Below are 26492 nucleotides of genomic sequence, written 5' to 3'. Positions count from 1 at the left end.
TGCCCAAATCTGGGTCCTGGAGGTGAGTTCCTGAGGTAAGTAATGCTGTCACTTGTAAGTGTGGATGTTGGCTGTAACTAATGATGCTGGTTGTGTTTCCACAGATGATGGAGGAAGAGGAGGGCAGCCTCCACAGAAGAGGGGGCTTGGGCTGGTTTCCTACAACCAGCAGTTCCATTAAATGACCACAAGATGGCAGTATGAGACCATTTCACAAGTGCAGCAGCAACTGAAATGCTCTCCAAGTTTAGGAATGGAGGAGGAGCAGGCACTGCAGTTCCTCCATGTCCCAGGTACTGTTTGTTCTCCTTTTATTTCTGTATTTTCTCATTTGATCTCTGTTTTAAAACTACAAGCTAATCAAGGTATGTATTTTTATTTTATTTCTTATATATTATAGTTGTACTGTTCTCTCCTACTTGTTTTATTTCATTACATTTTGGTAAAATATGACATCCATGAACTTGAGAGTCTTGCATGACATATTCTTAACTGTTGTATTTCCACCCTATATTTTTACATATAATTCAAAATATATATTTCCGTGCTTTACATTTTTTTTTTTTTTTTGTAGGTTTTCACACTTTTTTTTTTCATTATTATTAATGAAAAAACAGGAGCACCAATCCTTCCTTAATAGGCAAAGCTAGCGCTGCTGTTCAGGGCTCAACATGCCTCCGCATTACCAGCAAGCACTCGGGCGCTGGGGAGCAAAACAGGACAAGAACCTGGATGTCTTGGCTTTGTGGCAGTGAAGTGAGCTTTGTGAAATTCAGACGAAAGACAAAAAGTGAGCTGGGAAGGTAGGAAGAGGAGGCAGATACCGAGAAGTTAAAATACAGAGGAGCTTAAACTATCAAACAGATTCCAAGCACTGAGCAAAGCTGGTGATGTTTTGTATGGAAACGGGTGAGGTGCTGTTAGGGTCAATTCCACCTTTGATATTGTCTCTTCTTTTAGCTGCAATGACTTCTTAAACTATTAAAAAAAATAAAATAGTAGACATTAGAAATCAGATTCCACAAATACCTTCCGTTAAGGAGGATTGTAGTACAAGATTACCAGCTAGAGGTGTTAAGGCTACTATGGAGGTTTTTTCTTTGATTACCCTACAGGAGCTGACAGTGTTGGTCCAGCACATTATGGAGTGAATTTCCACAGCTATGCAGATGATACCCAGCTGTACTTGTCTTTGAAGCCAGGAAATACTTCTGCTGGGGTATTAGTTGCTGCTTGTCTAGCAGATATGAACTGTTGGATGTCTCAGAATTTTTTAATGTTGAATTCAGGTAAAACTGAGGTTATGCTTGTGGTCATTCAGAATCAGTTAAATAATGTGGGATTGTAGGAGTTTGGCCCAAGCAGTCTCACATCAAAACTTAATCTTGAAATGAAAAATGTGGGGATCATCTTTGATCCTAATCTATCATTTGAGACTCAAATTAGGCAAGTTACTAACGTATATTTTTTTATCATTTGAGAAATTTGGCAAAACATAGACCAATTATTTCCTTATCTGACATTGAGAGACTAATGTATGCCTTTGTTTTATCAAGAATTGATTACTGTAATGTATTTTTCGCTGGTATACCAAAATGTATTGTGTCCCACCTATAGCTTGTTCTAGCCTCATTACACTGGCTCCTGTACAACAGATTTAAAGATTTTACTATTCACCTATAAAGCCCTGAACGGATTAGCACCTAGCTACTTGCAGGAGCTACTGACTATGTATCTTCCAAACCGCACTCTTAGCCCACAGCAAGCAGGGCTGCTGGTTATTTTTAGGGTCAATAAAACTAACACAGGAGGGCTTTTTCTTTTAGAGCACCTAAACTATGGAATGCTCTGCCTTTGTCAGGGAAGCTGGGCCAGTCACAGTGTTTAATTATCTTTTTTTTTTTTTTTTTTTATAAAATGGCATTTACCTTGCTACTCTTCAAAATGTAACTTATTTGAATTTTTTTTTTTTTATTTGTGGCAGATATGTTGAAGACTTATTCTAATGTATCGTTTACTGTACAGTGCTTTGTGATACTTTGGTTTGAAAAGCGCTATACAAATGTAATAAATAAACAGATACATATGGGTAAAATCTGCAGTAGATGAGGCATTTATTTTGTCAAGAGGCTACATATTCTCCCATCACACAAGAGTAAAGTCTTTGGTACTGCAATGTGGGACAAAATGTATTTCTAACATGTTTCTGTATTGATCCAATAACATCATAAACAGCAGGCTATCAAGAAAGAATAGGGGAATATGTGCAATATTAAGTTTTTAAAAGCAATTCTCTAATCCAACCAAAAATGTGTATTACCAGCATTATCCTTAGAAGATCGCTTTATTGCCAAGTTAAAACACACACACACACACAATAGGGTTATTACAATATTTCAAAATATAGTGTACAACAATTTAGACAACTAAGACATTTTTTAAATCAAATGAAATAACCTCACAACAGAATGTATATTTCAGCTGCAATTACTAGAGAAGTAAAATACGACAGCACAGCCACATTGAACAAAGGGCTTTCCTAAACAGATGCTCATTCAGCTTAGAGGCAGTTTATTCCTGACCCCAGTGATAATGAATGTGGATAAGGATATACTTTGGAACGCTATAGACACAGAATGGTTATTAAAAGGTTTTTCTGCCTACAGTCATAGAACAAGTTCTTTAGCCTTGAAAAATGGAGTAGAATTAAGAGTATAGTGAGAGGGCAGTTTGCTGCTGGGGAGGAGCAATCAGTGGAGAAATGAATCCATGCCTTTCTCTTTATAGAACAGTGTGTGTGTGTGCTGTAGACCCTTTCCAGTGGCAGCTGAGTGACCACAGCTGTATTCAATCACCTAGACTGAGCCAAGGCTGTAAGCAGCCAGCTTTACAATTACTTTGTATTCCACCCCAGAAGAACCCAATTGTTTAATACATCACGTAGCTAGAAAAAGGAACAAAAAACAGAGGTTTCAAAGTAACAAGTGCATGGGTGGTTACATATTGTAGGTTTATTGAACCAAACATTTCCAAAAAAACAGAACATAAAAATTGTACATGATGCTTATTAAATACTAGTCACATGTCTGTAGTCTGTCCTGTTAAAAAGTGCACTCAAATGCATAGCATTACATCACTCACACTCTTCAAAAACAGGGCTGGGAAACAAAGCCAAGAAAGTGATGTTAAAAAGGAAACCTATCCAATGGGGTTACAGTTAACATGTTGCAACGTTCACACACACTACTGGGGAAAAATGATCAGCCGATGCTAGATTATTCTCCTAGAAAAATTTATAATCAAATGTTCAACCAATAAAAGTCATATTGGGTTCAAGTTGTACATGTTTTAACTTTCTAAGCAGACAGATGATCAAACATAGTGAGAATGCCATGGATTCAGTCAATATATTGTGCCAGCCAGCGGAAGCCCTCGCCATAGCCCTGTCTCTTCAGCACACTGCACATGAACACTTCTAGTGGTCTTGTATTGAGTTCCTTCAGGGGGACATTGCCCTGCAAATAAAAGATACAGTCAAACTGGCTCCAACAAACACATCCCCTAAAACTAATCCAAACCTATTCTCTTGATTTTTAAAGTGAAACAGGAATTTCATGGGACAAACTGAAAGACAGTCTTGTCAAAAGGCTACCAGCAGGGTTGAGTAAACAGCATTGCAGAATGCTACAGACGAACATTTGGTTCAATAATCGTCAAAATAAAGAGCACTTGCCTTGCCCGTTGTCTGTCCATATAACCCAAACAGCTCTCGTAGCTTCTCTTCGCTGATGGCTTCAGGTCTATCAATTTTGTTCCCAAGGACCAGGATAGGCACGTTTCCAACAGTTTCATCTGTTACAAGTGCCTGGACAGAAAGCAGAGTGTGTGAATGATGATTGCACAGTGTAATGTGGCGGGGCAGGCGCTTTATGAGAAGTTCCTGTCCTGTGCTGAAGCGCATGGAAAGACTTACATCGAGTTCTGTTTTGGACTCAGCCAGTCTGGGCAAGTCTGCGCAGTCCACGAGGAAGACAATACCGTTGATGGCAGGGAGGTAGTTTTTCCAAACTCTGCGAGCTAGAGTGCAGAAAATAATGAAGTCATATATAAGAATCTGACTAGCAGGAAATTGCACAAGAAATCTTCATTAACATGAAACACACACCAAGATTACTGTATGATGTACAGTAGATTCAATGGCTCAACTATGAAGTTTAACAAACCTACATGACATTTAGTCTTTTAGACAAAGCAAACTACCAGCCCCTGGAAGACAACATTGGACCCCAAGAAAGTTTGCATTTCTTACATCCCTAATAAAAGTGGGTTCATTTTGCACCTGCCCAGTTTAGGACTGTCAGAAAGCTGCTTCTATTTGTATTCACGGCTCCCTGTTTATAGGCAGGTCTCTCCAATGGTTAGACGTTTTCTAAAGCTTGCTTTAGTAGTACCTTGAGCGTGGCCACCCAGATCGAAGGTGGTGAACGTCATGCCAGCAATCGTCAGCTCTTCAGAGGCTGAAGGGCAGAAACAAATAGAAAATCAGCAAGAAAACAATGACAAGCAGCGCATCTGCACCTGCCCTGAGATCACACTAAACTGTCAAATAATAAGAAACAAAGTGAGATTATCCAACACAAACGTGAAGTTAAAACAGAACACATCACTGTCCGAGTGCAAGAACACTAGAACAATTACACAGTACTTCACACTCACAGCGTTTACCAACTCCAAACACACAGCACGCTTACTTGGATGTAAAGTTGGCACATGTTGACCCAATCTGTCATCTTTAAGCATGTGCAATAATGTTGTCTTGCCAGCATTGTCCAATCCAAGAAATACTAATTTGCCTGACTTCTTGTACAGTCCTGAAATGTAATAAGATATCATGGTTAAAACTCGAACGGTGTAAAAGGTGGAGTAGCCCAACTATTACAGAAAGTAAACAACTGATCTCAAAGTGACATGCATACTGTACTGCAAGAGTGCAGGTTCCACATTTCAGTGCAGCTCTACATAAAAAAATATATATGAAGTCCTGTTTTATGATTGAATGGATACCAGTATTTCAACCTGGCCCATTTCAATCCTCTGAATATACCTTTAGACACCAGTAAACAGGGTTTACACTATCTTCTGAATATAATCCTAGGATCTGTGGACTCCAGTAAACAGGGTATACACTATCCTCTGAATATACCCCTAAACCTGTGAACTCCAGTAAGTTGGTCTAGTAAAAGCCACTCTTGGGTTACATGTTGTATTTGCTTTTTATTTATAAACACAGCATCTCTATTTTTTCAGATTGTCCTTGACTGCTTAAATGTGACTAGTGTTACGGGACGAAGTGAGTTATTCAGGCAGCTTTCAAATTAAAACACACTTCAATGTATGGTGGCTCTCTTCATCTGGGTCATCTGCCGTATGAAAACAAGACCAGTGGATAAAATCATGCTGTCAATATAGTTGTCAGCTTATTCTCAGCTCCTCCAGTCTATGGGCCACTGGGAGTATAGCCTGTGAAATCAATGGCATTCTGGGACACTGTCAGCTTACTGCGTTACACAAGACAGGCAGTGGCAGAACCAACACTTTCAAATGACAGGTGCAACCCATAGAACAGGAGCTCCATTTACTCCAGGACAGAGGATAACACTGCGTTCCACTGGGTCCCATCAAAATAACTAACACCATATCTACAGCAAAATAAACAGCAGATCAGGCTTCACCATGCCCACTGTGCCTCATTTACATTTACAGAATGCTCTTACCAAGAAACTGCAGAACACTACTGAAACCACTGTAAATCCAATCAAATATGAAGGACATATCCAGATATTGTGAAGCCTGGAAAGAAAAGAAATGGAAAGGGTGATGAATAGAGTTTGTGACCTGGTAGGATCAGGATTCCAGAGAACTTGGAGAACTACCACCTTGGGCTGCTCTGGATTCTCCCCACGGTTATGATCAAGTACATTTTATTCATTGGATTTATTCATTACTGGAAGCTGTTTGCTGATAGACAGGCAAAACAAAACCATGTTGTATTACTAGTCAAGGAAATGGTGCTATGAATTCAGTGCAAGTGGATAAATAATTGTACAAAGAAATAACTCCCTCAGACACAGGAGGTCATTTTAACAGCAACATGTATTACAAATGACAAAACTGTGAATGAAAATAATTTGTCATTCTGCTTGTCTCCTCTTTCACAGAATATAGACTCAACGTTTAAAGGGGTCTCAAAACAAACAGTATTACTTTACCTCAGTTGTTGTACCATGTATCTGTATAGTATGCCCCATTTTTCAACAGTCTTATTTGATTTGTTGTTTTTACTCACACATGCATTATAAAACAAGATGTAAATATTTCTGAATTGTTACTCAAAAGTGTTCAGCAGGAGAAAGAGGAACAAAGTGTATCTCGATCATGCTCTCCTCTGCAACCCTGCTGCTTTTCAATTATTCCACATATTGCACTGATACACACCAAATGGGATCAAAGACACAGCAATGGGTCCTGGAAATGTTACAACACAGTACAACACCTGTCATGCAAATACTGGACAATGACCCTAGGTATTTATTTTGAAGTAAACGTCGCCAAGTACATATTTTGGAATCTTGAAATAACAATTTCAATTTGGAGTGCCTTGGCATTCCAAAAAGGTTTAGCATTTGCATGGAAAATTACACAACTGTTCAATTCAGAGTAAAGTTTGACAAAAGTGTAAGTAGCTTTTAACGAGAACTTCACTAATCTCCAGCCTTCTAACTAAATCGAAAAAGCAGAAAAAAGCCATTCAATATCTTAGTCCTCCTCTCCCAGTGCCTCTTAAATTAGACTCCTGATTCAATCGGGGACAAGTGGATTTCAGGGCAAGCCCATCTTAATAGGTCTACTTTATCATTAGGAGGAGTTCCATTCCTCTGCTGCACATCAAGACTCTCTAATGAGAGCTGCTGCTTTTTAAAGGAAACTCCAAAAGGCACAGCAGCTCCAATTCAGTGGGGATGTTGTAACCAAACCTCACAGGCTGGTCTATAGTTCCAGTTACACAACTTTAACACCACTGCCTGTTAGGCATACTGAAAGCAAAGGTCAAGAACATGCAAACACAGCACAGAACACATGTCAGCAACTTTATTCACGACTCCAACAAACCACTGGCTGGAAGATGAAATGAGTGAGGATAGGATTCAGCAGTGAATGCCATGACGTGGTTGGTCAGGCTGCAGAGATTGAAGTAAATTAAGCGATTCAGTATACTTACACTGTTGAGTTAGTGTCTGCAACTCACATCCACTTATAAATTAATAGATCATTAAAACAAACCAACCACTTTTCTGTGCCTTTACACACAGACACACACACACAAATACAGCTGATTGTGAAACAAAACTAGCTGTTCTATAAGATTAACTTGGTGTCATGAAAAAACAAAACAAGAGGTAGTAACCTGGTATTACAAGGAAAAGAAAGTCTATTTCAGGTAATATTGTTTCACTGGATCGTCAAAAACATTAGCTTTTACCAACCTAATATAAAGGATCGATAGTCAGCATATTGTAACAGGTACAATTAAAAACAGACCTGCTCAATGCCTTGGACAGACACACGTATATTAACAGATACAGTTAAAAACAGACCGGCTCAATGCCTCGGACACGTACACGTATATTAACTGATACAGTTAAAAACAGACCGGCTCAATGCCTCGGACACGTACACGTATATTAACAGATACAGTTAAAAACAGACCGGCTCAATGCCTCGGACACACACACGTATTTAAGCGCAACATCATTAAAACCAAACAGAAAAGACAGAACAGCAGAAGCCACTCAAATTGTGAAATACTGACGCTTCCATGAACAACAGAAAAATCGTGATCCTAAGAGCCAGAAAAACCATGCCGGACAATAGAGGCCGTGCCCCTCAACGTATAATACCGGCTGGACCAGGGTCTATTCACAACTTTAAAAGAGCAAAGTAAATGCTACCAGCAAATGCTCTGCTCTCGTTTAAAAAGGGTTAGAATATTAAATAAGCTGGTACTATACTATCTCTAGCAGAAGAAGCAGGCAGCGTCCAGCTGGGTTTGTAAACGAGTGGGTCAGCGCCGTCAATTTGCCAAGTCACCACGACGACTCAAAATAGAAGAGTAGATGCAAAGTAACTTAGCGGTTACCGTGTTTCACCGAGACAAACGCATATGGCAATACCCACGGGAGTTATTAAGTGATTTAAAATAACATGGTAAAGAAAACTGTGTTATTTAACAAACTAAACAGCAACAAACTCACACACCTGACGCTGGGATGTGTTACTGTCGGTGTCTGTTAATGTTAGCAACACCTCGCACATATCCGGCTGAGCACAGTGTAACACCGCATACTCGAATCTACCACTGCAACCCTTATAATGCCCCTCATCGTCAGAGAAGAGATTAGCCCTTCAAACCGCTTTATTACAGCTCGCACAGGAACCGTCAGCTCCATTCACTCATGAGACCAGCGCCGGGGTGCCCTGTCTGTGTAATATTAACACAACTGCTAAATAAAAAACCCACCTGCGCAATAAGATACGTACCTACAACCCGAATATCAAAGATGAAAACGCTTCCTTCTAATTAATGCAGTGAAATGTGTTCCCGTCCCTCTCCACTCTCTCTGTGTTTGGTTATAGAGCCACGACACACATCAATGGCCGACCAGCTGCTCCCAGAGTGATGCAGCCCCATCCGCTCTGTGTTGCGCACTAATGATTCCATAAGGAAACAAGACACGATTTTAAACAACAAGAAGTGTTACTGAACGTTTCGCTCCAGTGAACATTTGCGCGATATTATTTTTTGTATCATGAACAGTTTAGTTTGTGTTGTTCTTTTGTTCTTTTAGAAACATTTTCTCTAACCTTTCTAAATCTGACATATATAATTAATTTTAATAGCTCCTACGTAAACACGGGTTTTGCATTAAAAGTTCTGACAACACTGGCTGTTTTTTTCACTGTAGTATATAATAAAGCACGTGCCATGTCAGGCTTGTGATCCACTAAAACTAGTAAGAAGCATAACAGCTGGAACTGGTATTACTACCACATCTGGTGTTATAGTCCAGTCATGAAGAGGGTTCTTGGGATACGGAACGCAAAACAACAACAATTTCTTTTCAGTACATTTTCAATTGGTAGGACACAGGAAATGCCACGTGTACCGAGTGCGCATGTGCGGGGGCTTGGTGCTCTGATCCCGGCTTCCTGTCTGAGGTTTTTAGCAATTGTTTTCCCCGGACCTGCTCCCCAGATTAGCTGGGTTTGGCTCCAGCATGCCGCATTAACGCGTGGATCTACTCGCCACTCTCGATCACAAGTAAAGGGTTGCGCTCACAGTCTCTTGTGACTTTCCTGAAGAGCCTGGTTTTGTTTTGTTCGGTGTTGACCCGGGTGTTCATTTCAAAATGTCCAGTCCTGCTGCTGGACTCAGCTCTCAGAACGGGGCAGGGAGGCAGGCGTGTAGCAACGGTGAGTGCGGCGCTTCCGCTCAGTTTATGTGAGGATATTCGCATGTGTGCATCTGTTCGATTTTGAAACGAGTTGATGGTTAGTGATTGTCGAGATATTTGATAATATCTATTTACAATAGTTAAAGGCATCCGCTCAAGTAATGACGAAGTAAGCGGACTGTGCACCGCCTGCAGGTGAAAACGTGATGAAGTTTAAACCGTTCCAGGGGTTTAAGAAATCACGTGATGCACAGAATGGTTGCATTCATTTGAAGTATTGTGCAACTAGTTTGGTGATGTCGTGGTAATAATCTAAGGTGGGTCAGGAATGGCTTAAGTTTTTTTCAAGAATACTATGGACTATTTACACCAGTTGTGCAGCAAAGGAAATCGCTCACATTACCGTTTATCTCAGTAACCATGATAACCTGCGCGGCTGATCTTGAGGGCAGTGCGGATCCTAGCACTGGTGGTGTATGTATTAAAATATATTACAATCTACTCGTTTTAGTTGCAAATCCTTGTACCGATAATACAACATAACCTTTCACTTGAGTCGAGAGATCGTGTAAACGAATCTAAAACAATCCAGTTTCTCCTCGTTTAGATCTACACCGTTTGTTTTGAAGTGATTGCCAGAGCTAAGGTTTGTTTTAGTTGAAGTGAAATGGTTGTACAAGTTGGTGACACGGCTGTGAATCTGTAGTTGAAACCCAGCGGTTAAATGAAAACCAGCACTTGCTTGCTTTACATGTGGCATCTCTGGATCATCCTGTCGACTCAACCAGGCTGAATACTGTGGCTCTCTGGATTTCAAGTGTGTTCACATCCTGCTATAATATTTGAAGTTTATTTTGTAGAAGAGAAACGCTCCTGTACCGCCAATGCTGTTCTAGGAGTCATGGGTTACATGCAGTTAGAAACTCCTTTATGAATAGGAGTCTTGTTAGGGTTACATGGATAACCCTGTCACCCCTGTCTCCTGATCCTAGTGTTTTGGACTGCCCTGTCTCCTGATCATAGTGTTTTGGACTGCCCTGTCTCCTGATCATAGTGTTTTGGACTGCCCTGTCTCCTGATCATAGTGTTTTGGACTGCCCTGTCTCCTGATCCTAGTGTTTTGGACTGCCCTGTCTCCTGATCCTAGTGTTTTTGACTGCTCTGTCTCCTGATCCTAGTGTTTTGGACTGCCCTGTCTCCTGATCCTAGTGTTTTGGACTGCCCTGTCTCCTGATCCTAGTGTTTTGGACTGCCCTGTCTCCTGATCCTAGTGTTTTGGACTGCCCTGTTTCCTGATCCTAGTGTTTTGGACTGCCCTGTTTCTTGATCCTAGTGTTTTGGACTGCCCTGTCTCCTGATCCTAGTGTTTTGGACTGCTCTGTCTCCTGATCCTAGTGTTTTGGACTGCCCTGTCTCCCGATCCTAGTGTTTTGGACTGCCCTGTTTCCTGATCCTAGTGTTTTGGACTGCCCTGTTTCTTGATCCTAGTGTTTTGGACTGCCCTGTCTCCTGATCCTAGTCTTTTGGACTGCTCTGTCTCCTGATCCTAGTGTTTTGGACTGCCCTGTCTCCTGATCCTAGTGTTTTGGACTGCCCAGTCTCCCGATCCTAGTGTTTTGGACTGCCCTGTCTCCTGATCCTTGTGTTTTGGACTGCTCTGTCTCCTGATCCTAGTGTTTCAAGGGAGCCACAAAGCCTGCCCTTTTTGTATTCCATGCCAGTGGGTTGGAGATTACCAGGGCTCTAAAAAGATTATTGGAGTGTAATTTACCACAGTGCAGTTCACATGTGTGTCCAGTTCAGTTCATTTCCAGTAAAACCACACATGATCAGAGTTGAGCTGCCACACCAGTACGGGCTGATGAACACAGCCCATATTCAACATGGCTTGTCTTTGGTTTGATCTTATGTCAAGCAGTTGTACTGTAGTTATTTGCAATGTACTTGGAGTTGGGATCCATGTTTTCCAATCTGTAAGTAGGCTATCCTTTAGCCGTATATACTGTGCACAGTTCTTGATTGCGTGTGTTTCACTGTATTTAGCACATTGTCTTAGACCTGAGGCAGGGTCCTGTGGCACAGTATGTCGCTGTGTGATTTTCACAAACTGTCTGCAGCAGTAGGCATGTTATTGTTCATATGAAACATTTTTTAAGTTGTTAAATAACTGTTCATTCCTTACAGTGGGGATATCATAGTGTAAAATAATTCTAAAGGCAGATTGATTTAGCTCTGGGCATTCTGCCAAGGAGGCTAAGATTCCTATTCACGTGGCATAATAAACATGATCTGCTGAACCCTCCCTTAGTCCTATATTGGAGATTGCCCTTCAGTGCAATCAACGTGACATTGAGCAGTGCCTTTAAAATGTAAATTATTAGGTTACAGGAGGAATGCAAGCAACAAGTGTGAGGTTCAAATGATATGAGAAGAGGATGTAACAGGTGTGCTTTCAGTGTTGAGAGCTATATGCATGCATATACTGTGTACTGTACTGTACTGACTGATGGACATGTGACATTGTATGTGCTCTGGCTGTAAACTGTACTGACTGATGGAGCTGTGATCATGTATGTGGGAAACAGTAGAAGCATGACAGTTAGCTGATTTGTGCTTTGTGTCTTTCAGGCCCTATACAAAATCTGATAATGATGCAGGCCCCAGGGCGGGGTTACAATACAGCAGCCCAGACGATGCATCCACAACACATGCCAGCCAAAGCTCCTTTAGAGCAACCTGCCGGACAGTATCACTATGGCTGTTATCAGAGCTCTCCTCCTGTGAGCGTGTATCAGGGACCTGGTCAGAGCGCTCCTCCTGTGAGCGTGTATCAGGGACCTGGTCAGAGCGCTCCTCCTGTGAGCATGTATCAGGGACCTGGTCATAGCGCTCCTCCTGTGAGCATGTATCAGGGACCTCGTCAAACCAACATGACCAGGCCTCCCATGAGACCCCTTCAGCCACATCAAGCAGGATCTGCCAGGATAGCAGCCCCAGCTCCAAGCTCCACACCTCCACCTGTGTGTTCTAATAGTTTTTATCCAGGCTCCCAGATCCCCCCTCATTCACAATGGGCGTATGGCACGCCCCCTCCCATGAGCCAGCCTTCAGTGGCCACAAACCATGTGACGTCAGCACCAAGCCAGCTCTCTGCAGCACGTTATGGGATTCAAAACAGCCCCCCGCAAGGGCCCCCTGCTCCTCTGAACACCTCCGTGCAGCCAGGCCAGCCCTCTGGGTATGGGATGCAGAACAGCCCCCCGCAGCGACCCCCTGCTTCTCTGAACAGCTCCGTTCAGCCAGGCCAGCCCTCTGGGTATGGGATCCAGAACAGCCCCCTTCAGGGGCCCTCTGCTCCTCTGAACAGCTCTGTGCAGCCAGGCCAGCCCTCTGGGTATGGGATCCAGAACAGCCCCCCGCAGCGACCCCCTGCTCCTCTGAACATCTCTGTGCAGCCAGGTAAGGAGAAAACCTCTTGATGGCACTTGTTACTCAACACAGTCATTGAGAGAGAATTATTGTATGAAGAACATGTGGTTAGAAACACAAGCATGTTCACTGATTAGTCTCGTATCCTATAAGAACAGAAGAAGATTTACACTGAGAGGAGGCCAGTCAGCACATCAGAGCTCGTCCAGTTCCTAATAGCTGTTTGATCTCTGAACCCAGTGATTCTGCTTCAACATGACTAGGTAACCCATTCCACACCCTCACCACTTGTCTACTTCCCTCTGTCTTTGGTCTGTCTTAATTTTGAGAAACGTAATGTAGAAATGTGAGCCTTCTAGTACAATGCTGATGACAGTTTGAGATAATAGGCTTGGTTTTAATCTCATTACACTTGTCATTATCGTCTATGCTTAAAAAGAGAGTTTCTGTATAAAACAGGTTTGCAACACATCTGCATTTGGTTCAGTGTTTAGCTTCACATTTCTTAGCAGGTCAGTCTTTTGCACTTACTTTGGTAATAGAAAGAAGAGCTGTGTTGTACCCGATATTTAGAATTGGAGATCTGTAGGGGTCAGGAGTATAATCTTTTTCTGGATCATTAAAAAAATATACAAAAGCAAGTATATCAACAGCTTAATCTGTTTTACTTCTTGCATTGAAGCAAATCAGGGTGATCAATTCCAATGAAGACAGTCACTTGTCTGGTTTGTAAAGCACTCTGATTTGGCAGGCTGGTGTTGGAAGTGACCTTGAACCTTTGACCATTTGCTTGACAGACGAGGCAAAGCGTGCTGTGCTGCCAGGATAGCAGCTGATTGCAAGCCACAATAATGTGTCCTGCACCAAGTGAGCTGTACAAAAATAAAGGAATCCATATTTACTGACAGTTCATTATATTTCTCAGTTTAGCAAATATCTTGCAGCCATGTACTGTGCCTACCAATACTGAGTAATGTAGGCAGAGCTTGTGTGCAACTAACCTGACTGCAAGATAATGTGTGATGTTGTTCCTGCTGTTTTTAGGGAGATTCTTGTCAATTTATGTAAAAGGCATCATGGAGTGAAGGGTTAGGGTTAAAAGGTGAAGGTCTGCTTTTTTCTGAGAAGGGAACTGTTTATTTGTTTTTATTTTTCTGATAAAAGTACACACATGTACAGCCTGTGAATCGACACTGTAGACCCAGCTGTGATTTGAGATTATTCCAGCCTTGTTGATTTTGATATTGCTCTATTATAAATCACTTTCTTCAGCACTGACCCCTGTTCTTTCATCAGTCCACCTTGTATACAGTTTTATTCCAACACTTGCTTAGTCTCATAGCTGTTAGATGATCTGGCACAGTACTGCAAGAGAAGGATGCGACTCACTCCACTTATCTTCTTCAACAGGGCCGGCCCCCCCTCCTGTCAGTCCACTTTCATCACAATCATACCAGTCTGGCAGGCAGCCATTCGGGCCTCCCCCTCCTGTGAGACCAGAAGCGCCCCCTACTGGACAGTTAAACAATGCAGCCACTCCCCCGCCTCCTGCTGCTGCTGCTAAACAAGAAGGTAAGAGGGAGGGCAGGAGTGTCACTGTAAAGAACACAGGCTAGATACCAGGGCCCCAGCTTAACCTTCTCCTTTCAGCTGACTGGCATTGGGGATAACTGTTTGTTTATCCATGTGGTTTAACAGGCTTACAAGCCTGTGGATCCTGTTCAAAGAAAGCATGCACTGTGCAGTAGAAACCCCTTTGCAATGGCACGTCCCTTCGCTGTAATGTCTAGCATTTGCTTGAGCTTGGCTTGGCTTGGGGTGAATGCCCCTCGTCACCCCTTCATATGAATGTTTTGATGTGAAGTGTTTGAGTCATTAGGGGAGCATAATGATGTGCTGACATTGTTCATCAAGATCTGAGGTGCTGCTTCTGCTTCCTAGCACTCCCCTCCTAGCCATGCTGGCCTCAGTGAGTCTCTTCATGTTTTCAGTACCAGTACCAGGAGCAGAAAGAACGCAGATCCACAACAGCTTTGATGCTTTGGAAAGTGGAGGCAGAAATGCTGGTAAGAGATGCAAGCTGCTTCTTCAAGTAGTAATGGCTGGCCTTGTACAAGATTCCTTACTATAATTTTCTATTAGCACTTTGACTACCTGCATGAGGCCTGAACTCTGCAGCTGTATAGGGGAGAAACAATAAGTAAATCATCAGAATGTCTTGAGCCATTACCTTGTACTGCGAGTCTTGTTTTCCTGGGTTGTAAAGAGTTGTGGGTCGTGCTGACAGGTTTGTGCTTTGGTTTGAGCAGCACAGCATCATCCACAGATGGGCAGGGCAGTTGGCCTGTCTTATCCCTCATTACCTCTTGGCTACCAGAACATGGCTGTCTCCCCCTGTGCACCGGGAATGCAGCCTCTGAGCCAGCGTTACCCTGCAGGAGCCCAGTCCTTTCAGCAGGTACAAGCAGCCCTGATAGATCTAGACCTTGCCTGAGTGTTTCTAGTGTGTGGTGTTTGTTCCTGGCGCCTCGTGGGTGGGTGGATTTGTTCATGCATTGTGTGCTGTTCTTGTTTAGGCTGCGCTGGGTCCAGCTCAGCTTGGCTCTGCTCTGGGAGGAATGAATCTGCAGCAGAGCCAGCCTGAAGCACTGAGAGCCATCAACCTGCTCCAGGAGAGGAACCTCCTACCCCGTGGTCCCGTCACCCCCCCTGTGCCCTGCCTGCCCCAGGACCTGCAGCGTCTCAACTGCAGTCCCGAGTGAGTCTGAGGTTCAAATAATATATCAAGAGGCTATTGATTTACAGTATAATTGTAAATCTCGAAAAACTACACACTTTTAAATCTTTTGTAGTCATTTTTGTATTTTTCTGACTTTATGTTAACAAATTTTTTTTTTTCTGACTTTATATGAACAAAAAGACACGCATTTGCCCGTTTTCCCATTGGAAATAGTGATATTTTGAAACATCACTGTCCTGGTCACCAAAGCAAAGTTTGTGCGTAATAATAGCCATTTTCTATACTTTTGAGCCATAAGCAATTAGGAAATAACACTTACCACACAGGAACAAAAATTGTGTTACATAGTGTTATTAGAGGGCCAGAGAGAGGATAGTGACTCAACACACACACACACACACACCTCCATTTGCATGAAACTCATTTGTGATCTGCATGCTCTGTCCTCCAGCTGTTGAGGAGGTGTAGTTTAATCTCCCTACAACTGAGATCTACATCATTTCAATTTCAGCCCTTCAGTGGTATTTAGGTTGACTTGCTGTGTTTGTTTTTACTAACTTTTATTCTCATTTTTTTTTTCCTCAAGGGTCTTTCGGTGCACTCTGACCAACATCCCTCAAACTCAGTCTTTGCTAAACAAAGCTAAGCTTCCCTTGGGGTTACTCCTCCACCCATTCAAAGACATGTCGGTAAGAGCCTTGCATTTGTACCGATGTTTTTGGTTTGAGTTACAGGTCATGAATAGTCATGTAATTACATTGCAGCAATCTGGTAATTACCAGTGGCTATTGCTCACACGCTAACAACTGTGTCGTTGCATAGGAGCGGCCAACATCTTGTACCTGATGTCATTGCAGGGAACAAGCCTCTTACTGCAGGACTGTGAGCTCATACTTACTCTAGTTCAGAGATGCTGAACAAGCCTCTTGCTGCAGGACTGTGAGCTCATACTTACTCCAGTTCAGAGATGTTGAACCTGTTTCTGCAATGAGACTGCAGGTCTGCGTGGGCCGCTTTACTGTAACTCGATGTACCCGTCAGGCATAACATTTACAGGTTGTTAGGATCTTTAGGATCACAGGCTTCAGGTTATTATTCTTCTCTTGCTTTGGGTCTGAAATGAATAATCAAGGAGATGCTCCTCAGTATTGTTCTGGACTCTTAGTGCTTTAGAGATTGAGTCACACTGTCTTGCATTGAATTGAAATCGTGGGTCCCATTGCAGCAGCTGCCGGTGGTCACCTCCAGCACCATCGTGAGGTGTCGATCCTGCAGAACCTACATCAACCCCTTCGTCACATTCCTCGACCAGAGGAGATGGAAGTGCAACCTGTGCTACAGAGTCAATGAGGGTAGGGCTTCAGGTTCCCAGCTGGTTCAATGTCTTTTAAAATTAACTCTTTGCACATCCACACTCTGTGTGTAACGCTGCACATCCACACTCTGTGTGTAACGCTGCACATCCACACTCTGTGTGTAACGCTGCACATCCACACAGAGTTCAGAACTGCAGTAGTAATATCATTTGTACTGCAATTGGTTGTTAATCCCCCCTTGTGTTTTCATTCAGTTCCAGAAGAATTTATGTATAACCCTGTAAGCAGATCGTATGGAGAACCACATAAAAGGCCAGAAGTTCAAAATCCCACAATTGAGTTTATTGCACCTTCAGAATATATGGTAGGCTTGATTTCCTGTTTAATTGGTTAGAAAGCAAATCAGAATTGTGCTATTTGGTAAATGTGTCTGCAGCTAAAGAGAGCGAACAGTTTCTATGTTAAGTTAGACAGAGACACCAACAAGAATCTTTTTAAAAATGTCGTTTGTCAAGTAAAATGCACTCGCCGGTTTGTGCCAGGTGAAGATGGCCTTCATTTAAGTAAGAAACTGTTGCAAGATTCCCAACACCTCAGGTCCTGTTGTTGTTAACTGTTTAAATGGTGTATCCATAATATTGCACATTGATTTGGATTGTCACATTTCTAGTGTTATAGGATGCCAGTGTGTGTGCAGATTGCAGAATACCTCCCACCCCTGACCCTGCACTTTCTCTTTGTTATGCAGCTGCGGCCCCCCCAGCCTGCAGTATACCTCTTCGTACTCGATGTATCCCACAATGCAGTAGAGACTGGATACTTGGACACGGTGTGCCGGTCACTCCTGGACAGTCTCAGCTTGTAAGTGCAGAAACACCCATACAGCTTGCTGCTCAGATCAGAAGGATTTGGCGCCGAATTGCTTCCCCTCGTGACTTGTATGTAAAAGGGCATTGGTGCTGCTGTCATGCTGCTCTTTAAACATTCAGGGCTTTACAACAGCTGGACCTCACTTATTTGTTATGCTAGCTAAAGTGCAACAGAACTCATGGAACTGCTAGGTAATTGCAAGCACGTTGAAATGTTGTAAATGTGAGCTGTGTAAATGAATGTAAATGTAAATTGAAGGTGCATGCAGGAAGAGTTCACATCCCTGAGCTTCAGATATCCTGCCACGATGCTCTGTCTCTGCATAATGTTAGAAAGCTCAATACACCTGAGTTATTAGTATAGATGTATATTTTTGTTTTCATTCTCACCAAAGTTGCATTGTGTTTTTTTTGTTTTCTTTAAGACTGCCAGGAGACACCAGGACAAAGATAGGCTTCATTACATTTGACAGCACAGTCCATTTCTATAACCTCCAGGAGGGCCTGTCCCAGCCTCAGATGCTGGTTGTCTCAGACATTGAAGGTGAACTGATTCCTTTGAACTGATTCCATTGCACGGTGTGTGCAGTGTCGGCACTATATTCATTGGATATCAGTGTAAACTGATTGCACGGCGTGTGCAGTGTCGGCACTATATTCATTGGGTATCAGTGTAAACTGATTGCACGGCGTGTGCAGTGTCGGCACTATATTCATTGGGTATCAGTGTAAACTGATTGCACGGCGTGTGCAGTGTCGGCACTATATTCATTGGGTATCAGTGTAAACTGATTGCACGGCGTGTGCAGTGTCGGCACTATATTCATTGGGTATCAGTGTAAACTGATTGCACGGCGTGTGCAGTGTCGGCACTATATTCATTGGGTATCAGTGTAAACTGATTGCACGGCGTGTGCAGTGTCGGCACTATATTCATTGGGTATCAGTGTAAACTGATTGCACGGCGTGTGCAGTGTCGGCACTATATTCATTGGGTATCAGTGTAAACTGATTGCACGGCGTGTGCAGTGTCGGCACTATATTCATTGGGTATCAGTGTAAACTGATTGCACGGCGTGTGCAGTGTCGGCACTATATTCATTGGGTATCAGTGTAAACTGATTGCACGGCGTGTGCAGTGTCGGCACTATATTCATTGGGTATCAGTGTAAACTGATTGCACGGCGTGTGCAGTGTCGGCACTATATTCATTGGGTATCAGTGTAAACTGATTGCACGGCGTGTGCAGTGTCGGCACTATATTCATTGGATATCAGTGTAAAGCTGAATAGTGGTCTGTACTTTTAATACATGTTTTATTCTCAAGTTGACCAAACATTCATTGATATCAGTGGCAATGTCTAGAAAACTTGTCAATGGAACTTTTTGTTTGTCGATTAGTCCCATCATCTTAAAGCAATTAAAAGCATGCAAATATGTGATCTACCCAGCGCTGGTATTGCCAGAAACATGTGTTCTTTTTCTCTTCCAGATATCTTCATACCAACACCAGACAGCCTGTTGGTAAACCTCAACGAATGCAAGGAGGTGAGAAACCAGGCACTGTAGCAACATCTCAGGGAAAAAGAGTCCAGTCATGTTAAAAGCAAGACAAATCATACGAGAGCTTCTTCCAGTATGCAAACCTGCTTTTTTGTCGGTTTGTGCCCCCCTAACAGCTGGTCCAGGACTTGTTGAAAGGCTTGCCCCAGATGTTTACCAGGACCCTGGAGACACAGTGTGCGCTGGGGCCAGCTCTACAAGCTGCCTTCAGGCTGCTGTCCCCCACTGGAGGCCGGGTCTCTGTCTTCCAGACACAGCTGCCTTCTGTAGGGGTCGGGGCACTGAAGTCCAGAGAAGATCCCAACCAGAGGGCTTCTGCAAAGGTAATCGCTGCTCTAATCACTGCTCTCAAAGGAATCAGTTGCTCTACTCACTGCACTCATAGCATTCCACAGGGCTTCAGCACTGGAATCAGCTGCTCTAATCACTGCTGCTCTTGTATATTTCCATCAGCACTGAAAATAATAATATTTACATGATGCAGAAAGCAAAATCGATCTGTTAAAGACCTTGTTTGCATGTGTGGTTTTGATCTCGCACCAGGGAACATTCAGATGGTTGTGGCTGACCTGTGGCTTTTGAGCAATGCTGTTTACTATATTCACAGGCTGGTGATTTCATAGACCTGGTTATGCTGGCCTTGGATTGTAAGGGGGAATGGTATTTTGCAGTGAAATGTACCCCCTTTTATTAAACTATATTTAATGTAAGAAGTTGAAATAGTTTTTCTGTTCCCTGTCTTGTCATTCTTCAGGATATACCGCATCTGACTCCTGCCACTGATTTCTACAAAAAGCTGGCCCTGGACTGTTCTGGGCAGCAGATTGCTGTGGATCTTTTCCTGCTTAGTGGACAATACTGTGATTTAGCTTCATTAGGTAAGAAGTGTTTTCACTGTCCCTGAAGCATCATCAATCTGTGCTTCTTCCAAGACCACATTTGGACGTTGAGATTCCACATTAGCTGGTATAAAAGCATGCAAATTGGGGTCTGTAAAACCAGCCGGCTGTGCACTGTTTGTACAGTAATACCACAGTATCTGTTACATAGCCGGTTTCAGTTAGGGTATTACGATATGCACTGTTTATACAGTAATAACACACACCCTCTCCTATATGTTGATAGATGTGCAATACCAATGTAGTTGTATTATTGTCCATGAATTGTCCTTTTGTGTGTCTCTGCAGCCTGCATATCCAAGTATTCTGCAGGCGGAGTCCACTACTACCCTTCATATCACCACCTGCACAACCCTGCCCAGGTGGAGCAGCTCCAGAGAGACCTGAAGCGCTACTTCAGCAGAAAGATTGGCTTCGAGTCAGTCATGAGGGTGCGCTGTACCAAAGGTGACTTCCAGGAGCTCGATCGTTCTGCTTCTTCCAACGGCTGGCTTTCTGCTGTCCAGGATGCATTGGATAAGATTAGACAGAGTTTCATGATATTATCAGTGGCAACGAGGGCATGCAAGAGGGGCCCATGCTTCTCAGATCTGTTGTTCAGAACGATTCAAATCCATAGTGCTGAGCTGAGAAACATACCTACAGCTAGAGTAGCAGTTGTGCTTGATCTTGTTTATGGCAGTTACAAGTGTCACAATCTGTGCTTTTCCTTTTGTTCTGTGCCTTTCTGTTATTCCCTTCAAGTTGCTACATGGTAATATAGGGACAGAAGCACTTTTATGATGCATGTATCACATCTTTTAAAAAATTCCACATTCTAGCCAGTGCACTAAACAACATGTGCTTTTTTTTCTCTCCTGTAGGTCTTTCTATACATACCTTCCATGGAAACTTCTTTGTCCGTTCGACGGATCTGCTGTCGCTTCCCAACATCAACCCAGACTCAGGGTTTGCTGTTCAGATGTCAATTGAGGAGAATCTCGTAGACATGCAGGTGGTTTCTTTCCAGGCTGCTCTTCTCTACACTTCCAGCAAAGGTAACAGACAGACGGTGGGTTGAGGGTTGAGGTTGGGGTTGGGGTTGGTATTCCCTGCACTGCAACCTTCATTCACGTTCTGTTTGCAGGGGAGCGGCGCATACGAGTCCACACTCTTTGTTTACCAGTCGTGAACTCCATGGCTGACATCTTCGCTGGAGCGGACGTGCAGGCCATCACAGGACTGCTGGCCAGCATGGGTGAGTGAAGCAGGGCTGCTCTGTCCTGTCATCAACATGAGCTGCATTATCTGTGTTTCAAGCAGATCCATGCTTTTAATATGACTTCGTGAAGGGACCTCATTGGAGCATTTGCACGGTTCCTCATCTCTGTTAAACTTTCTGCTCTTTGCTGTGTTCTCAGCCCTGCTCTAATAAAAGTTAAATGATTCTACTTGTTTTCATTCCTGCTTGGCTCTGTGTCTCTCTTCTCCCAGCGGTTGACCGCTCGGTCACAGCCAGTTTGAGTGATGCCCGCGATGCTCTGGTGAATGCTGCGATTGACTCTCTGCGTGCTTATCGCTCTGGCGGGCTTAGTGTGCAGCAGCCTGGCCTTGTCACCCCTGCCTGCCTGCGCCTCCTCCCTCTCTATGTGGTGGCCCTGCTCAAGCAGGTAGGTCCTGACAGGGACTTTCAATCAACACACACACACACACACACACACACACACACAAGCACGTTGCTCTTTGAGACATGCGCCTCTCTTGTTGATGAATCTCCACCTCTGTCTGTCTCTGCAGAAAGCCTTCCGCACTGGAACGAGCACCAGGCTGGATGAGCGTGTTTTTGCGATGTGTCAGCTGAAGTACCAGCCCCTGGCTTACCTGATGCTCATGATCCATCCTGCTCTGTACAGAGTTGACAATCTTACAGACGAGGTAAATGACTGGTTCTGTCATTTGACACGCTGCATGCTAAAAGCAAGCCACAGGCTGATCACATCCCCAGCACAATCGTGTCATCAATAAAGAGGACTTTTGTTGTTTTTTGCAGGGGGCTATCAGCATCGCTGACAGAACAGTCCCTCAGCCCGCGACTCTGCAGCTGTCTGTGGAGAAGTTGAGCAGGGATGGATCCTTCCTGATGGACTCGGGCTCGGTATGCATCTCCAGCGCTCTCCCACCTCAGTGGCTTGTTTGCTGTGACCTTGTTGCTCTGCTCAGGTGGAACACTCTCTTTTTAGAGAGAACTTTGTTCCACCAGACCCACAAGAAGTGTGTCTTTTCTGAGCTCTCTGATACAGTGTGTGTTAAATTTCAGACTGAAACTTTCACCCCAGTGTGGGCACTTCAGCTTGTTTGGGTTTCTAAATGATCACAATATCCCAGTAATGTGAAGAATAATTGATATGCTGTGTTCATTGTTTGTGTAACAATGAATGCCGAGACAGTTCTGTGCGCATCTCACGCGACTGCTGGCACTTCGCAGCGTGGCCTGAGGGGGGCAGCAGAGTCACACACCTGCAACACTCCACCAGTTCAACCTTTCTGAAATATAAAGATGTCCTTTCTTACAGGTACTGTATCTGTGGGTTGGAAGAAACTGTGCACCTAACTTTATTACCCAGGTGCTGGGCGTTCCCAGCTATACAGCAATACCTCAGACTATGGTAAGCAAGACAAAAAATACACAATATACCTGAATGCAGAAATACCCATTGTCCGATGCTGGTGGTAAATGTTTATTTGTTGTTGGTTTCAACCAGACTCAACTCCCAGAATTAGACACGGCTGAGTCGACAAGAACAAGAGCCTTCATTTCTTGGTTAAGGGAACAAAGACCTTTTTACCCAATCTTGCATGTAATCAGGTAAGCCATGATGCACTCCCACTATACTGATGATAATCAATCAGGTAAGCCATGATGCACTCCCACTATACTGATGATAATCAATCAGGGAAGCCATGATGCACTCCCACTGTACTGATGATAATCAATCAGGGAAGCCATGATGCACTCCCACTGTACTGATGGTTGAATAATGTATCTGAATAAATGGTGTCTGATTCACACTAACTTCCATACCTCCTGTCTGCAGGGAGGAAAGTCCCCTCAAGGCAAGCTTTATGCAGCACATGGTCGAGGACAGGACAGAATCTGCTCTGTCGTACTACGAGTTTCTGCTCCATTTACAGCAGCAAGTTAACAAATAAAGTGGTTTGTCGAGCTGTGGGATGTGGCTGGTCTGAGAGGAGAGCCAAGGAGAGGGCATGTGAGCGGCAGCGCCTCTATTCAAGGATTCATTAACTATGACTTTTTACAAAGTGTTTTTCATCACTGGGCCAGAAGATTGAAGCACATTAAAAAATAAATAATAATACAAAAAATTATTTTGAAAAATACTAACGTGAACATTTTCCATTATGGGTTGAAATGTTTTCTTTTTTGTTTGTTTGTTTTTAACCCTTTTTAGGGTTTCATTATGTAAGTATTGTCTATAATTGTTGCTAATTTTCTTTTAGCTCAGATGAAACAGAATCACTAAAGTTATTCTTTCAGTTAAGACTGGCTTGTGAATAAGGGAAGGTAATGGAGTTTGTTGAAAGAACATTTCTGCCGGTTTAAAAATCTGTATGTTTTGGTTATAATATTCTGTCTTCATTGCTTTCCAGAACAGATCTGTTCTCTGAATTCTCAAAATTGAACGCTTCACCCATGAAAAGATGTTGGAATCATGACCGATGTCCTAGGGGATACTAGGGGATAAAGAGCAGTGTTTTGTGCATCAGATTTACAGACTTCTTTTTCTTATACATTGATCTAATACAAACACATGGTGGTGGTTAATCAGGACAGAATCTGTAATAAAATGTGTAGAATGAAGAATCCCAACATGTTTAATGCAGTAAAGTCGTCACTTGTTTGTAATTCAGTCTCCTCTGAGATGTGTGCAAAGAGCACAACGTCCATCTGTTTCATTGATATCATTTATTGATTTGATTTTGTCTGGTTTCATTCTCACAATTTTTTTTTTTTTTCTCTTAACATTAAAACAGTCCTCTGTTTAAATCGTAGGCAGTATGAGAAATGTTTTTAATGAAATAGGAGGATTTGGAAGCAGATCCAGTAGAATCAGGCCATTGTTGTGACCCTTTATTGTGCATTGTTGCTGACACCCACACACACACATATGCACATTCGTGACAGCAAATCTTCATGATTAAAGCAATTGCAAATGAAATGGATTAATATAGTATCGTCAGGTATGTGTATAATAATAAGTGGTAGGTGCATCCTTACACAGTTGTAATTGCTGCACTAGAGTCTGTGCAAGTCCTTGGTTCCTGCTGGTAATCAGTTCTGTTACTGAAGCGATTCTATTGAATAGGTGCCATGTATTGTTCTGTATCTCCTCTCCAGTGCAGCACATTCTTCTCGCTTGTTGATTTTGACTCTCGTCTTCCATGCTGTTGAAATGCTATTGTCCTTGCCCATAATTACAATCCAGCTGTTGTTCTGAGCACACCATGCAAGACTTTCTGTCATGGAGATCCAGGCAGGTGTAGCTGGTGTTCCTCTACAGCCCACTTCCAGCCTAAGCTGATACTGGCTTTCCTGTCGGTAACAGTCAGCCAAGTTCAGGCTGATGGTCCTGGACCCGCTGATGGTGCGCCAGGATTGAAAGGGCTCATGGACTATACTAGTAAAATGATGGGTTATTTGGGGTTAATTTATTTTAATCCTAAATCTTTCATTTGGGGATGGGATTTTTATTTATTTTTTTTTTAATAATCATCAGTATTCTTTGCAAAGAGATTCAATAGCAGGGAAAGACTTCAGAAATAACACTGACGGTAGTGTCAATATTGCACTGAAGTAATGTACCTGGTTAAATGCAAGAACAAAAACACTGAGTCCCTGTTGCGGTTCAGCGTAGTTTAAGTGTTGTTAATGTCACCAGTGAGGGGCACATTGTTCTTTGGGGTTTTACATTTATTTTATTTTCTGTTTGTAATAATTATCATTGTTTTCTGTCTTACGTCTTGCATGTTTGATTTTTAGTTTTGATGATTTTTTCACAGTTTAAAAAGAATAAATCTATAATTTAAGTGAAGACACTTTAACATTTTGTTTTAACCACTTAACAAGTTTAAAAAAGCAGAATGAATGCTTGCCATCCTCTGGACCATTGTGTGTGGCTTGAATTGTACTCCGTTACCATTCTCTATATATTGTAAACATGAAATAAAGAGAGCCCCTCTGTAAAGTAGTGTACAATTCTGTAGCCAAATTAAAGTCTAGTTCTTTATGAAGATTGTCATGTTGTGTTGATTGTGCAGTTTTGGGTGCCTGTGTGCTTGCTGCTAAGTGGATGTGCATCACTGGGTGGGGTAATACATGCAAACAAAGACATCAAGATTATCAGTGAGATTTTAATCTGAATATTTATCAAACCAATCAGAACAGCAGCCTGTGAACAGAATTTGCTTTTACGCTTCCTACCTGTTCCATTGATGTGGTATCAGTGGGTTCACTGGTCCTGCCCACATGCCCTTGCTGTGGATCTGCTCAGTGGGTGTCTGGGAGTTGTACAGTGAAGTGTTGGAAGTACCATGGAAATACCTGAGGATTGTGGGACGGGCAGTGGCCAGATTATTCAGTCTAGTCTTAGATTTGCAAACACTTCACTGGGGAGTGAAGTGCTTATAGAAGTCCTCTTACCTTCATCTCAGGAGGAAACCAGGAGCTATCTGGACTGTGGAAAGAGGTTTCACCCAGTCAGGGATGAAAAGAATAACAAACAAGAAGAGGGCGACGATAATGAGAGGGAAGAGGATGCTTGGTAAAGCCTGACTTGTCACTTTTAACACTGGGAGTTGTGAATGTTAAGAGAATCAGGTAAGAAAGGGTGTCTATTCAGCAGGGTGCTCTCTCAGTCCTCAGCATGATTATTGAAGTCTCTCCTTTGGTCTTCATGGCAACACCTGTGGGGTTGTCTGTTCTTGTACATGTTTTATAAATCCTGTATGCTGTAAGAATTGGTTATTTGGGGACACAAAAAGAATATCAAGAGTCAAATGCATACTTGTTAAAATGTTCATTTGACACAGAGGGGCATGGGACTGGTTGACTCTTAGACTAACACACACACACAACTTCTTTCAAAGTGCTGCCCCTCTATTCTCCA

General features: G+C 42.9%; 2 protein-coding genes across 9 annotated transcripts; one reads left to right on the top strand and one right to left on the bottom strand.

The window, feature by feature from the left end:
• Positions 1 to 2812: 2812 nt before the first annotated feature.
• Positions 2813 to 8753, bottom strand: sar1b (secretion associated, Ras related GTPase 1B). Its single transcript, XM_041223967.1, has 7 exons — positions 8599 to 8753; positions 5775 to 5850; positions 4752 to 4871; positions 4452 to 4517; positions 3974 to 4077; positions 3734 to 3865; positions 2813 to 3515 (listed from the first exon to the last, which is right to left on the bottom strand). The coding sequence occupies exons 2-7, from the start codon at positions 5830 to 5832 to the stop codon at positions 3399 to 3401; spliced, it is 597 nt and encodes a 198-aa protein (XP_041079901.1). The 5' UTR covers positions 5833 to 5850; positions 8599 to 8753; the 3' UTR covers positions 2813 to 3398.
• Positions 8754 to 9248: 495 nt separating this feature from the next.
• sec24a (SEC24 homolog A, COPII coat complex component) lies at positions 9249 to 25613 on the top strand. Of its 8 annotated transcripts, none has more exons than XM_041223946.1 (23): positions 9249 to 9531; positions 12141 to 12971; positions 14352 to 14513; positions 14933 to 15007; positions 15251 to 15399; positions 15518 to 15699; positions 16268 to 16370; positions 16910 to 17033; positions 17252 to 17361; positions 17746 to 17858; positions 18292 to 18410; positions 19359 to 19414; positions 19546 to 19752; positions 20184 to 20307; positions 20617 to 20775; positions 21192 to 21365; positions 21455 to 21565; positions 21802 to 21977; positions 22105 to 22242; positions 22358 to 22462; positions 22881 to 22973; positions 23070 to 23173; positions 23403 to 25613. In XM_041223946.1, the coding sequence occupies exons 1-23, from the start codon at positions 9468 to 9470 to the stop codon at positions 23515 to 23517; spliced, it is 3594 nt and encodes a 1197-aa protein (XP_041079880.1). In that variant the 5' UTR covers positions 9249 to 9467; the 3' UTR covers positions 23518 to 25613. The 8 variants fall into 8 exon arrangements, with proteins under 8 accessions (XP_041079880.1, XP_041079879.1, XP_041079881.1 ...); XM_041223945.1 differs by having other exon boundaries at positions 9250 to 9531; positions 16907 to 17033; XM_041223948.1 differs by lacking the exon at positions 9249 to 9531 and adding an exon at positions 9778 to 9986 and having other exon boundaries at positions 16907 to 17033.
• The last annotated feature ends 879 nt before the right edge of the window (positions 25614 to 26492 follow it).

Source organism: Polyodon spathula, chromosome 22 (assembly GCF_017654505.1).
Source record: "Polyodon spathula isolate WHYD16114869_AA chromosome 22, ASM1765450v1, whole genome shotgun sequence".
Taxonomy (NCBI): Eukaryota; Metazoa; Chordata; class Actinopteri; order Acipenseriformes; family Polyodontidae; genus Polyodon; species Polyodon spathula.
Note: the sequence above shows the minus strand (reverse complement) of the source record. Positions and strands in the feature narration are given on the sequence as shown.